General features: G+C 33.8%; 1 protein-coding gene across 3 annotated transcripts; it reads right to left on the bottom strand.

Annotated features, from left to right (window-relative positions):
- Positions 1 to 8,740: 8,740 nt before the first annotated feature.
- LOC145018621 (RAF-like serine/threonine-protein kinase 20) lies at positions 8,741 to 14,225 on the bottom strand. 3 transcript variants are annotated; one of them, XM_078976493.1, is made up of 9 exons: positions 13,957 to 14,225; positions 11,439 to 13,639; positions 11,262 to 11,348; positions 10,952 to 11,104; positions 10,672 to 10,835; positions 10,438 to 10,585; positions 9,567 to 9,689; positions 9,402 to 9,489; positions 8,741 to 9,274 (listed from the first exon to the last, which is right to left on the bottom strand). In XM_078976493.1, the coding sequence occupies exons 2-9, from the start codon at positions 13,311 to 13,313 to the stop codon at positions 9,084 to 9,086; spliced, it is 2,829 nt and encodes a 942-aa protein (XP_078832619.1). In that variant the 5' UTR covers positions 13,314 to 13,639; positions 13,957 to 14,225; the 3' UTR covers positions 8,741 to 9,083. The 3 variants fall into 3 exon arrangements, with proteins under 3 accessions (XP_078832619.1, XP_078832618.1, XP_078832620.1); XM_078976492.1 differs by having other exon boundaries at positions 13,961 to 14,225; XM_078976494.1 differs by having other exon boundaries at positions 13,982 to 14,225.
- Positions 14,226 to 15,816: the final 1,591 nt, after the last annotated feature.

Here is a 15,816-nt window from a genome sequence, read left to right as displayed (position 1 = left end):
ACAAGGATCAAAAAAGATAAAAAGGAAGCAACGTTAAAATAACCCAAACATAGTTAAGGGACCATTTTTCAAACAAAAACATAAATGTGAATGATTAATGTTATAAGTAGAAATACTAATAATATGTAATAAAAGACAATGGTTATGAAAAATTCAAACCAAAGTTAAAGGTTGTTTATAAACAAAAGTATAAAGGTGAATGGTTAATGTTATATATATATATATATATATATATATATATATATATATATATATATATATATATATATATATATATATATATATATATATATATATATAAAAGGGAAGACCGTACGAAACAATTTCTTTTTTTTTTTTTAATTTTTTTTATATATATAGATAACAATTTATGTTATGATTTTATACAACATAATTATTGTATATATAGAAAAAATATTATTTATAAAAATTATGTAGAAAAAATATTAAGTACAAATCACATTCTTATTGAAATTGGGTAATTTTAGTGGTAGATATCTATAATTTTATAGGTGTGTTTGGAAGCTTCTAATTTTTAGAATTTAAAAAAAAAACGTTTCGTTTTGAACAAAAATATTGTTTGACACTATAGGTTTTTAGAGTTAAAAAAATAAATAAATAAATAAAATAAAAAAACCCTCCAAATCTAAAAGATATTTTACGTAGTTTTTAATAAAAAGTTACTAGCTATCAGTTATCCACTATCCGCTACAAGTTAGTTTTGTCCAACACGTCTTATAAATGAAATTTATTGTTCAAAATATTTGTATTGCTCTATGGCTAATTTTGAAATATGATTTCTTTCTATCGAGGAACTTGGGAGAGGCTTCATAAATAGCTAATGCATTTTCGGAGTATATCTTTTTAGGAAAATTGGAAAAAACTAAAATGCATCTCTTTTAAAAAATACAGCAATAATGCATGAAAAAACTCTAGCAAAAAGCTAGAGTAAAATTACAAAAAAGTCATAATAAGTTGGGATTCAACACCCAGCAATCCCAATACATTTTGTGCTTTTAAAAAAAAAAAACTACATCAAACAAAACATCCAATCTTGGCTTTACTATTTTTAAAAAAGAGTTGATTCTGATAATTCTAGATCGACCAAAATGTACATATGGTAACTGCATAAATTTTTTTCTTCTTCAAAAGAAGAATTATCAGCCCAAGTAACGAGCGAAAAGACAAAAGCCTTTACCAGAATCGAAACCTTCCACCATCTAGCAATCTGGCTCGATAAAAGAGCAATATACGGGCACAAGAAGAAAATAGGATCTGTAGACTCTCTTGTGGAAAAGTAAATCGAACATAAACCGAATCAAGATCAATATCTCTATCTATAAGATTCAACTGAATCGGAATTTAGTTTCTCGATATACGCCATAAAAGAACATCAAATTTCTGAGGGACAAGAGTATTCCATCTAATAGCAATATACCGACAGTAAAAAGAATTCATATAGAATCTCATCGAAGTGACAGAGAAAGAACCATAGACATGGAGATCCTACACCATCCGATTTACTACAATCCTATTTCTTGTTAAACATAACCGTTCGTATGTCATTTATCGAGTTGTGGTATCTTCAACAACCCTATTAACTATTTACAATGTTCCTTACTAAACTGAATATATTTCACAAAACAATAACCTTTTGCATAATTTCTTAAATTCAACATAAATTTTAATATTTATTATATTTATGGTACCATATAAAGACAAAATGGTCCTTAGAGGACTCCATGAGTATTTAGAGAAGAATATTTGTAACACTCCAAATCAAGTAATTACTCTTTATGCTCTTGAATTAATAAATGAAGCATAATGGTCCCTTAAGTACGTTGGGCATACTCTAGGAGTATGCTTAGCATACTATGCATGAATGAACGCGGAGGGTCAGCACATATGCTGGACGTACCAAAGGGTACACGGGGCGTACGTGGCGGCCATGCAAAACCCTAATTTTCATACTTAAGATCTATACAAGCATCCTTATCTCATTTGAGCTTCACCCTAACCAGCCTCCTTCACCCTCAAACGTCTTTGAAACCCTAGAATCATTAGAGTGTGTGTTCTTGAGCTTGTAAGTGCTTTAATACCATCTTTTTGGCGTGTTAGCTTCAAGGGAAAGGATGAAACAAGGTTGAACGAGGAAGGGCTTCTAGATCTTGCATTTAGAACATCTTAGAAAGCTTGAGGAGGTAAAAAGCTTTCTCCTTGGTCATCATTTTCATTTCTAGAGCTAGGGTTTTCTCTTTAGTCTCTTTTTGTGTTCATGGATCATCTCTTGAGAGTTTGAGCAACTCTAGAGCTTATGAAGAGTAGATATGAGGTCCATTGACTCATTCATACCATAAAAATGGAGTCTTGATTGGTGTTTTGACATCATGCATGGATTAAGACTCTTAGAAAGGTCTTAATGGGTTATTGGGAGCATATGGAACATGCAAAGGCATAAAGTTGACAACTTTATGCCTTAGGATGTCTTAATGGATTAAGATCTAAAGTTGGACGTTGAACTCCCAAGTATTAAGCACTTAAGGGTCATTTTTGCATGCCATACTAGTACGCTAAGCGTACTAGAGTGGTACGTCAGGAGTACGCACCCCAGTAGGTTTTGGGCTTCGTTTCGGCTTGTAATCCCTTTTGGGCCTGGTCATATTTTGGATTGGTGGTCCGATTAATCTATTTAGGGCCATGGGTGTTTGGTTGGGCCTTATTGGGCCATACTACCCATTCATAGTTTGGACATGGATTTTGGGCCCATTAGCAAGGGGATACTTGCAGACCATTGTGAAAGGACTTAGACTTAGGTAATTGGGTTATACAAGTAGATTATGTTTAACCCTAATTTAAGGTTAATTGTATTATTGTTCAACGCGGGTGGTTTCAGACTGTTAGACGAGCAACTTTCGGGTTCAGCAGACTAAGGTGAGTCTCCTCACCATACCAATGGGTCGAAGGCACCAAGGCCGACCCATTATGTGTTATATGGATTGATAGTTGATTATGTGATATATGATATGCTAGTTGTACGTGCGATACCTGAATGGAAGACCCGGGGGGTTCCCGTGGCAATAGACTAAAACCATGCGGGGGTTCCCATGGTATTCGATGTAAGACCTTGGAGGGTTTCCATGGCCTCCCAGTTGTTTACATGTTTAGCTTATGTAATATTTCTGTGATTAGGAAGACCATGTGGGGGTTTCCATTGCAAGTAGTTAAGACCATGTGGGGGTTCCCATGGAAAGTAGTTAAGACCATGTGGGGGTTCCCATGGCAGGTAGTTAGGATTGTTGAATTAGGTGTCTAAGCTCATAACTATAATTGGTATGTACTTGATTTGATTTGTGGCATGGTCCTTTTGGGTTGCCTTCACTCATGCAACTTGAAAGGATGACTAGTGGAAAGAGAAAGAGTGGGATTTATTATATGAATAATAAATTGGTACTCAGAATAATTTTATTAATATATTATAAGATTAATATATTATTTAGAAATCATATTATTAATTATTAATTAATTTGATATTAGTTTTGGGATTAAATGAACTGATTAATAATTGAGGGACTAGTTTTGCAAATCATTGATAGTTATAAATAATCCGTCCAATGCTTCTATTGTGGAGGTTCATATTATTAATTATTAATTAATCAAAAATTAATTTTATATTAACTTTGGATAATTACCATAATTCATTTTTATTGTCTAAAATCGATTTTGTTTTTTTATTGGTATCATAATATCCTTATCAAAATTAAAGATTTTGTTAAATTGGATAATATAAGATTATTTTGATTCATAGATTTAACCTAGTAATTTTAAATCGTTTCAAATTGCACCCTTTTGGTTTTATAGTTTAAATTTGAAATTAAAAATTTTGATTTTAGAAATTTAAATAGTTAAACCCTCACATTTTGAATAGTTTAAAATACACACTCATGGATTTTATCAATAAAATTAATTGAGTGTTTAATTAAAAGAGAATTAATATATCCATTATATGGTTTGAATTTAATCAAATTAAAAGCTTAATTTATTAAAAGATTAAACCAACTGGTATTTTAAAAGCTTAAAATACACTCTTATACTATATAAGATTAAAGGTTGAATTATATATATATATATATATGTGTGTGTGTGTGTGTGTGTGTAAGTAAGTAAGTAAGTAAGTAAGTAAGTAAACTGACGTCTTACCATTAGTAGGCTTCATTCATGAAGCTGGTTTATAAAGGCTGTTTAAGGAAGCGGCCTGTAAAATGACCGTCATTGGGTATCTACTCTTACCCACCGCATTCTTGACTAGTGGAGGGTCGTTAACCGAATGGGTTGATATGACATTAACCTGTCATTAATAAGTATAAAGAATATAAAAAGTAACTAAACCTTTTATAAATTCCCAATCTTATTTACTTTAGGAAAATGTGAATTTGATGTTAACCCATGAAATTGCACATTGCACCTTATTGGTCGTTAGTGGAGCATGTGTGGTTAACCGGCACACTAATTTGGGACTAATGAAGGATGGCAATGGGTAGCTCGTAAATTATCATTGATAAATGGAGCGTGTGTGGTTAACTGACACATTGATTAGATGATAAATGACATCAAGAGTACCAAGCTAGTTTGCAAAGTTATTCACACCTTGTTTGTGATCATCAGTATCTCGGTCACAAACTCGAAGGGCATAATCGAGATTAAACATGCCATTGAAAAGTTTAATGAATCTCAAAAGATCTAGGAATTTCATTTAAAACCTAATTCGTTTAAAATTTTGTTTTCATGGTGGAATTGGTAAATCGTCATTTACCTACCTTCAAATAATTTACAATTGGATTATGGCATCCCTCTTCCGAATTGTGAATTATTGTGTTAGGTCTTAGCCTTAATACTTCATTTGGGTGTTATATTAAGGATTCTATCAACTAACTTGAATTTCTACCTTTATGTCTAATTCAGACAACTATGATTTTCCTTAATCCTTTGGAAAAGGCTTTCCTTCTGAAGATAATCTTCCATGTATCGATCAAGGTGAAAGATCAATCCCTTCTTCCTGCATTGGTGGAACCAATATTTATACTTCTCTTCCTCCACCTCCTCCAGTGATTCTCCCTAACCCACGATTTCTTCGACTTGAAAAGTTCAAGGTCACTCAAGCCCTATTGGCAAGTAAACACCAAGATGGAAGGTATGTGTGTACACACATCTTGAAGATGAAGTCACACATTGATAGACTAGGGACGTTGGGTGTCATTTTCCCAAGGAAGCTAGTTGTTGACTTGGTTCTTCAGTCACTCCCCGAGTCATGTAGTCAGTTTGTTAAAGACCACTATATGATTGATAACGACGTGACCCTTATTGATTTGACATATTTGCTAATATCTGCTAAAGCAACGATGCTTTGGCATACTAGTCAAGAAAATTTGATTGGAAGATATACATCCAAAATTTCCATGGACATTGGTGATGGCAAAGGTGATAGTCTAGAAATGATTTCTCCTCCTAAGGGAGAGAAATCGGCCATGATCAAAAAGTTTCATCATAAGAGAAATGCAAATTTTGAGACAGTTCCATGTGTCACTCCCAAAGAGTCCATATATTTCTATTGCCAAGAGAAAGAGACTTGGATGCGAAGTTGTCGTATCTACCTGAAAGATTGCAATGATAGTAAAGTCAAACTGTATGATTCTACTTCAGGTCAATCCACTATATAACTCTATTAAGTTCCTATTTATAGATTCTTAATACATGATGTGATAAGATTGCATTTTGATATTTTGTAGGATCGAAGAAAAGGAAGGAAGCTTAAAAGAAGAAGTAAAGGCTAATTCTGATCTGAAGAAATGGATTTTGATCACATGGTTTATTGATCATGATTTGGAGCTGCTTCTTAGAAGTTATGATAGATTGCTTAGGAATATTTAGAAACATGGTTTTCATATGTATTTGCATTGTAAGGACAAGTTTTCCGTATTTTATTAATAAAATAAATTTTGATTTTATCTTATTTTATGTATCCTTGCAATGGCATTTCTAAAAATTGGTGTTTATATTTATATTGTTAGCAATGTTGAAAAAGGATTTGATTCTTGGTTATATCGTTTGTGGTAGTGTCATAATTTACCAAGTGAGGAAGGATTCTTATCACCCAAGTTTCAGATGGAAAAAAACTTGGAATCATATGATTTGAATTGTGTGATGTATGTCAATCTTGATCCTTGGGAAATTAGGACTGATTCCTTGTTCACATATGTATGTGAGTCAAGTGAAAGCCTAAAGGATCTAGTACACATTGATGTGTACTGTTTAGATCCACCACAAAGGAAAATAAGTCTATTCATCATGATTTATCGATAGTTCAGTAAATATGGTCATGCTTACAAGTTTAAGTGTAATTCTAATACATTAAAAGGTTTGAATGTATAGCAGAATGAATAAGAAGAATCAAATTGGGCAGAAAGATAAAAAGTTTCTCCGATCTGAAAGGAAAGTAGAGTACTTTAGTATTGTGTTTTATGATCATCCTAATGATTATGAAACCATGTCGCAATTGATCCTCTAAGGACATCTTAGTGCGTTTATGTAACTAAGAAGAGGAATCGGGTATTGTTGAAATGGTTAAATCAAAAGGATGATTCATACTTCGTTCCAAAATCAAGTTTTAGAGTTATACTCTAGTTACTCCAAGTTGTACCTTGAGTAACATGTTCTAAATAGGTTTGTAACACTTCATGAAATGTGGAGTAAATTTGCGTCTTACTCTTGTGCATTTCAAATTGGTCGTTGTGATCTTTTGGCTAAAACAAAACCAACTAAGACTAATTACATGAATTGTTATCTTGATAAGAACCCACACCAACTCTTCAATATTTGTTTGTCAAGGAATGTTCCTTGAAAGAGAATCTTATATGCCAAGAGGTCAGTGGGAGTCTTGTTGATCTTGAAAAGTTCTAGGATAATAATCAAGAATAACCCTATTGGTAAGCACTAAAACACAACTTAAGGTTGATAACCTATCGTGTTGATGTATCCTTGTTTTTGTGCCCATTCCAGTTAAGTTAACTATACATGTGAGTTCTATGAGGTCTCATTTAATTGTATAACGTAAAGCACATTGATCGGTGAAAGTACATTGGTCGGTGTGGGTGAGCTGCTCAATAACTTGGAAGCAATGGTAGGCCCTCGTGCTGCCGAATGGCAAGAAATTGTGAATAAACGAGTTCAGTCCATATGAGTTTGATTTGTCATAAACCTTGTCCTATGATAGTGGTTGGAAATGACAAATTTACATGGATAGGAACACATACACCATAAAATCTAAGTGGAAAGAGGTTTCTCTCTACTTCATGAAAATGATTGAGGAAACGCTTTCACCAGTAGATATTAAAGGATTAGAGTTAGCAGTTGTGATAATTGCGTTCTCAATTCGAGTATGATTACGTCATCCCTTTTCATAGTTCGAATTGTGAGAATTGGAAAATAGTTTGAATGTTTGAGACTTATTGTTATGAATTCTGAAAGGGTTTGGACACACACATAAGTTATCTAATGAATGGTGTATGAGCTTGAGAAGTCTAGATAAAGACTTATCGAAGCATCACATATCAGAAATCTGGACTTTGGTAAGAAAGTCAATAAGTATTGATTTCTAGAAGTCCGGTTGATTTCTGAGTACATGTCAAAGCTAGTGGGAGCATAATTGTTATGATGGTAAGAACATAATTGTTATGCTAGTGGGAGTGTGATTATTATGTTAAGGTGTTGCAAGTTAGCAATGATATGTTTATAGGAAATAAAGTTTTAAATTTGCAAAGTTATAGAATTTGGAGATTGTTTCGCTATAGTAAGGCTTAAGGGAGAGGACATTAATACTTCATTTCGAATCTAAAAGGTTTAGATTGAAATTTTAATAGAACTTAGTCATTAACATATATAAATGTCATGTTGAAATGTTTCAATATAGGAAACTCTATATATGGAAATATTATACCAAAAGATTGGTCTAGTATCATGTATTTATGTAAGACATTATGAATCGCATCCCATATGTTTCGGGTATAGGATCGATTGCATATGTTGTAATATTCGCATGTTCAAATGTTTTCAAATGCATGACGCATTAAGAGGGAAAAAAGATTAGAACCAGATATGACTAAAATTATTAAAAAACTATCTAGGACAATCTGAGGTCTACCAAAGATTGGTTACTTGGGATAGTTGGAAGTATAGTTATGGATGGACCATATTGATATAATTCTGAATAGATAGGATTCTATTTAGAATGGATAGTCATATGGCAACTATGGAAATGTTTCCCTAATGGGAATTGGATATTAAGAATCTATGCATAATTAAGAAACTTTTATGCATGAAGGATGTTCAAGGAATGTAACTTGTATGTGAACCTTCATTTCTGGATAATTGTCTTGTAACAATTTCAATGGAATGCTTCGTAATATCATTAGTAAAGTCTCTGTGACTTTGCTTTATATACAATTATTAACTTTTATTAAACACTTAAAACATTTTCATTTGTGGTTTTGTCGAAATTGCACTTTAAACATATTAAATAACCAATAGAAGATTAGATTATTTATGAAGCTCGTTAGTTGAATTGATTTCAAAGTTTAAACTATGATTTTTAGTGTTACGGTAATACTTTTGTATGTTTGTCTTAAGATTGTTAACTTTTGTAAGTGAACTTGATTTATATGTTAATTGCCTTTATTTGGAAAACTAATTTTGCAAGTGATAATATTATAGATCAACGTAGATAGTTATGCACAAAACGAATCGTAATCATTTTTTACAAGTTGTGTCGTATCAAACCCAAAAACATATTCATTTTTACAACTTTGAACATATCAAACCCAACAACATATTCGTTTTAACAAGTTGTATCAAACCCAAAAACTTATTTTAACGACTTGTACTCTATGCAAGTAAAGTTGTACCAATCCAACCGTGTCCAAAAACCGGACCTGGACCCGGTAAGTCTCGTCCAGTCCGATCCACGGTCCACAATATTTTCCAAAACCAGTCCGGTCCAAATGCTCACCACCTACATACTCTAGTGAATGGAACTATACTTGTTGGGGTTTTTTGTGGCCGTTTGCTTGGAGCGCTTTGGACATGGTTCGTAGTCTATTTGTGATCTCGGTAAATGAAGGGCGAACGGTGGGGTCCGCTGACCAACACTGCTCCATCAACTTTTTCCACTCGGGATCACACCGTTCTGGTATTATAGGCCGAAGTGTATCCTTCACTATCCCTCCTGTAATCAAGATTTCACATAAAGTTGTTTCGCATGACATGAGCAAAAATATGTTTTCCTGAGTGGTAAAGGAACAAAAATGAAAATTTGTAATTTTTGGTCCCACCAAAATAGAAAAATAGATTACCGATGATTGCCCCACAATGCATGTTTGCATAAGGTTCTTCACCGGTTAGAATCTCCCACATTGTAATGCCAAAGGAGAACACATCAACCTGTAAGAATCCAAAATTATGTTATTTGAACAAATAAATTAATTGTGTGGGATATGGATGATGGAAGGGATTTTAACCTTTTCAGAGACTCTGGTGGTGCTACCGTTTAACAATTCTGGTGCCATCCATGGTAGAGTTCCTCTCACGCCACCTGAAACTAGAGTGTTGCGTTTGATCCTTGACAGCCCGAAATCTCCAACCTGCAACAAGGATCAAAGCATGATTGGTGTATTACAAGTCATTGTTTTAACAAAATTCTTTATATTGTATAGGTATAATTATAGAATTTATTATTTACAAAAACAATAAATGTAACATAATAAAACCCAAATAAGATTATAATAAAGAAATATACCGACTAGCTATTTTTGTAAATAAATGTATAAGTTAACTAAAATCATGAAATTTTAAAAATAATAATAATAATAATAATAAAATGAAATTTAGCAAAATGGAAAGGAATAAGATTCCTTCATGAGCGATCCATTCTATTCCATCAGACAAAAAAAAGAACTATTTTTCATTCGAATAGAATGAACCATACCATTCCTTTGGTAATTCCCTCATACCAAACACTACCTAAATGTGGGTGTCAAGGTAGGAATGAAATGAAATAAAATTTTGTATTATATCATTTATTGGTACATACAATGTATAATGTTACTTCTACTTTATACATTAATTAGTTATAATTAATGATTTCTTTTTATTTACAACAACATAACATTAAACATATTTAAAGCTCATTAAAACCCATATGATATTATACTAAAAATATTTTTTCTAGTAAACTTTTAGAAGATAAACTTGTAATTTAACTATAATCGAGAAATTATTCTAAAAAGATTTGTGTCATCAAAATTTACAAAAGTCAAAATGGGTTAAATATTGCAATTCCTTCCCCTATTCCATCATACCAAACAATACCTCATACCGACTTCTACTTACCTTGCAAATAGGTCTTTGTGGATCCCGCATATTAACAAGCAAGTTGTCACATTTTAGATCAAAGTGAACAATGTTTTTCATATGCAGATATTCCATGCCAAAAGCCGCATCCATGGCTATTATAAGCTTTCTACGACGATCAAGTGTTCTGCATAAAAATTTAAATTTCAAAATAACATTTAAAAACCCAAACAAGGTAAAAGAGATTGCACGAGGGTAGAAAAGTAAATTCACCTGTCCTTTTTTATCAACACATTCCGAAGTGATCCGTGTGTCATGAATTCGGTAACAGTAGCTAACGTTCCTCCAGCTCCATCCGGTACAACCCCGTAAAATGCAACCACATTTGGATGATGAAGATTTGAAAGAATCCGAGCTTCTCTCCAGAAATCATTAGTCTGCATAGTTGGAAGTTAACAAGAATATATAACAGTTGCAACTTACAATAATCATTTTGAGTAAGAAAAAAAAAATACAAAAAACGGTGATAAACGAAATTACAAAAGTGACCCACCAAGCGTTCTTGCTCGGATGATCTCCCAGAAAAGCAGCTTTTCTTTATTCTTTTAATGGCGACATCTGACCCTCGCCATCTTCCATGATAGACAGTTCCATATGTCCCAGACCCTAACTCTTTTAATTCTTCAAGTTCAGCATTCTTTATTATCTGCATATGGAAATACAAGAGTATACTAGGGAAACAATAAAACCAAGTGGGAGCCAAAGTGACCAGAATGCCCCTTAATAAAGCTTTTTTCTTTTGTCGCATCAACTTTCCACAAAAAATAAATAAATAAACATTATATGTAGAAATAGTAATGTACCTGGAGACCATACATATCAGCTTCCATTTCTGCTATTAATGCATTATTAAATGGGCCATCACTACCTCCATTTTCTATTACAGCATCCTGCATAATAAGGAAATACCTAAATTTAAGTTTATAAAATTACTGATGTCTCAACATTTTGTTTCATTTTTTTTTTCTTAAGTGCCATACCTCAATGCCAGATTCTAAGCGAATGTCTTCAGCTTCTATTTCACTTGAAGGGAGAGCCTCAGTGCTAACTGCACCTAACAACTGTGAATGACTAATAGCAACATTCAAATCTCCCAATGGGTCATTCAACTCCAGTTGGATTTCTTCCTTGATCTTGGATGATGGGATTTCCTTTTGTATCTTATTTTGACTTTTGTCATCACCCAATTCAGCAGGTTTAAGTTCAGTGTAATTAAAGTTGTCATCAATGAGATTCACTTCTTTTTTAAACTCAGCACCTGTTGTTGGAATCTGATTCAAGGAAGAATCATGCAGTGTTGACTCCAGTGCGTCAATTAGGTTAGGATTTTGGCCATTTGATTCTTTTTGGTGTGAACTTGATTGTTGCACTAAACCATGAGATAGGTGAGAGAGTAGATCATTTAAGGATTTGTCAGCATCAGATAAATTGTTGTAATTGGGAGCCATCGCTGTAGTTCTTATATTGCTTTCTGTTGATGCAGAGACAATATTTGGGAGTTGCAGCCCAACATTCCGACTTAAATCTTGTTTCACATCTTGGTGTGTCTCATGGCTGTGCATTGCATCCTCATGATTCAAATTTGGCATCTCAAGCAAGACTTGTGGAGGAAAGTTATCATGTTGTTCAACCGAGTTCCCCTGAAAGAAGGATGATGTCAGCTGTGAAGGTAGTGGTGGTGGTGGAAAGGTCAGTGTAGAAGGAAAATTTGATCCATCTTGTGAGCCAAAAGCAGAGGTTGATCCATGTTCCTTGAGTTGTGGGTCAGAAAAAGCATGTGGTATACCCAGTTGAGACCCATTGGATCCCACCACACACAGATTCACTGGATCAGAAGGGGGTAAAATACGATTTTCTGAATGAAAAGCTCTACCCTTAAGTATTGGGATCTCAATACTATCAGATAATGGGTCATTGTACACTTGTGCATGACTATTAATCAGATCATTTTCTGGCATTAGAACAGGTGAAACAAAAAGAGATGGATCAGGTTGTGCAACCAATATTCGGGGTTCAGAAATGTGTGAAGTGAATGTTGAGTTATTCAGACCATCATCAGCTATTCCATTCACAGCAGCTACATATTGGTAATCTGGACTATTCTGCAGATTAGCATTGGATTCAATGGAAACTGTACTTTCCAATTCAGTCAGAGGAATCAAGAATATCCTGAGTCGTGAAGAACCATCACAAAGTCCAACCCCGTTGTATTCCTCTATCATATTCTGAAGATCCTCATTAGAAGACACGGATATAAGAGCATCAAGATCCTCTCCTGGAAGCTGGTACTTGATTGTGTGAGGCTGATTGCAAAATTGACCAGTTCGATTCACAAGTTCATCAAATGATATATTCTTATGTATTGAAAAAATATGTGTCTCACCTCCCACATATCTTAGCTTCCCATCACTAGGTCGAGGCAAGATTTTACCACCAGAACTGCAGAGAAACTTTATCTTGCCTCTTTGAGAATCATTTACAGCACCCGACCCTGAAGCTCGGTGGGGCAGAGACATGACTGGTGCACTTGCCATAGAAAGAGGCCCTTTTGCAGTAATGTTATCAGTTGGAACTACAGGTTCCCTCCTTTGCAACCCAAGCATACCACTAATCTCATTGAAACCAAGATTACCACTGACATCACTTTTTGATCCAACCATTTTCTCATTTGTATCGTGTCCATTAGGGATTCTTCTTGTACCACGATCCTGAAGGAACTCCATGGAAAACTCTTCACCGGTTCTTAATGATATGTTGTTATTCGAACTCTTGACCACCACTACCCCATCTTTTAATATAGTAGAACCAGAATCTTGCTGAAGCCATTGACCAGAAGAGCTTGCCTCACTAGCCATTGCTACGGCTATATTATGGGATCAATATTAATTGCATCAGAAAATCCTTTTACCTTCAGCATCCGATCATCCCCCATTTATTGAGCATATACATCGAAAAACTACTTCATCGAGTGCAACCAATCAATCCAAACGTCTTCTTCACTCTTAACTAATTAAAATTAAGCACACTTCTCCGGCTACCAACAGATATACTGACGGAGATATCAAACTACTACTATTATTGCAGCAATTCTGTTCAAAAATCACCCGCAAGCTCCTTCAGGAATCTAATGCAGTAACAGTTAATCTGGCACTAGCTCTTCCTCTAAATCAAACTGCTAAATCTATACAAACACAAAAATAAAAAAATAAAAAAAAACAATAGAATTTAGACAAGCTAATGATCTCGCAGATGCCTCATTAAATTACATTAAATAATATACAAAACTTCAATATAAGTCAATTAAATCCCTCAATTTTACGAAAATCGCGTTCGTAACTAGCAATCAATACAGATCAACGACCAATTTAAGCAGAGTAAACCAGATCATAAAAGCTAATGATAGTTCGTAATCGTTAGTTACCCTACCACAAGAAAACTTATCAACCAATCGAAAACGAAAAACAATCGGAAACTAAAATCGATACATAACAACGATACCTACTTGTAGAGATCAGAAGATGACCTAGTTTCTTCGTTATCTCTGTGATTTAAGTGATTTGCTTCAGTAGTACTTCACACGTTGACTAAACGAAAAAGCGGAATCGATCGAGATAAAAGATTCGATTGATGAATTGGAATAGAACTGTAGGTTTCAATACTTGAATCGAATGAAAGATGTTTGGACACATGGGAGAGCGTGTGAGGGAGGGTGGGTTAATTAAGATTTGAATCATAGTGGTGAAAGGACAATTGGCTATGGCGCTGGCGGATACAATTGGACGCCATTGAATAAAAAAATAATCACTTTTTTTTTTTTAATTTGAATCTTAGTATATTTCTTTAAAACATCAATATACGTCTACTTTAGGGCAACTTATAGAAATACTGGTGTATTTTGTTTTTGTATTTTACTTTTACTATTTAATGGGAATTTATTTATAATTTTATAATCGATTATAGTAACAGCTAGATGGAATCTTAGTCGCATAGGAGTTGAGTTGGAGTTCTTGTTTTGCCCCTTATGCTCGATCAAACCAGAAGAATTTCATCATTTGTTTTGGTTTTGTAAGGTCTCGGCTGATCTTTGGAGAAAGGTGTTCATGTGGATTAATGTCTTGAAAGATAAACTTTTTGATGTGTTTGAGTGGATTGATTAGTTTAATTTGAGATTAGATAAAAAGTTTGCTATAGAGGCTATCATTGGTGTCGTTATTTGGGTCATCTGGAGGTTTCGGAATGAGACGGTTTTTAGAGATAAGCCTACTTTGCATATAGTTTTGTTTGATAATATCGTGGATTATTTTTTATGTGGTATGTTAATAGAATCAATAAAGTGAAAGCGTTTTGGACTAACCGATAACCATTTGCAAGTTATTAATATTTTTTTTACATATTTTTATACTAGGTTAGAAGTTTGATCTATTATATTTTAAACCTGTGATCTCTTGTATTTTACGTATGTGATCTTAACAAGACTATTAATGCTTGTTTATACATTACTTTTTTATCAAATAATCAAGTTTAAAATCATGGAGATACTAATACGCGGAAACCCTAGCATTGAATTCGTAAATGGAAATTTTAAGTAATAATGAATGATTACATAGTGTTTGTATGGGTTGAGATTGTAGAGATTGTAGAGATTATTAGGCTTTAGGTACTGTCGATATTGTTGTGTTCCAGCCTCCAAAGCTACAGGAGTCATCATTGTTGACAAAAGGAAACCTACGGGATAAGTTTTTCTTTTCACCCTATGATGAACACAATTAATGAAGACAACTACAATGGTGGCTGCCAAGACTATAAATAGAAACTTTATTCTTCAGTTGTATGCATCCCAAAACACAGAGAAACATATAGTATAACACTTAGAGTGAGAGTGTTAGTAAGATGGTTGGTTTTTTGTAATAGTTGAGTGTGAGAGTTGCTCCTCCTATTGTAATTCTATTTTAGTGTTTAATAGAAGAGTTTTCCAACCCCAACAACTGGTATCAGAACCCCGTTTGGTGTCTAGGGAATTCTTTACGAATTTTTCTGGTTTTTTGTCAAAAAAAAAAAAATTGTCTCAAAATCCATTTTTGAGCACACCGTTTGAAAGGGCTTGTTTCAAGGATTCCAAAAATATATTTTTCGTAATTTTGTGACTACTGGAAGGCAAAGTTGGTCAAATCTCGTCGGAAAAACCAGGTGGCCGGAGAAGACTGCCAGAGAAGGAGTGACGTCACCATTGACCAGAAGTTCAGAAAAGTTGCGTTTTAGCCCCTGAAGTTCTAGAAAATTGCAGAAAGGTCCCTCTGTTTATGAAAAAACTACAGTTTGGTCCCTGTTCTTCTGAAAACACCTGTTTTGGTCCCTGTA

This window comes from Lactuca saligna, chromosome 9 (assembly GCF_052625555.1).
Source record: "Lactuca saligna cultivar CGN05327 chromosome 9, ASM5262555v1, whole genome shotgun sequence".
NCBI lineage: Eukaryota > Viridiplantae > Streptophyta > Magnoliopsida > Asterales > Asteraceae > Lactuca > Lactuca saligna.
This window is presented reverse-complemented; position numbering and strand designations above follow the sequence as displayed.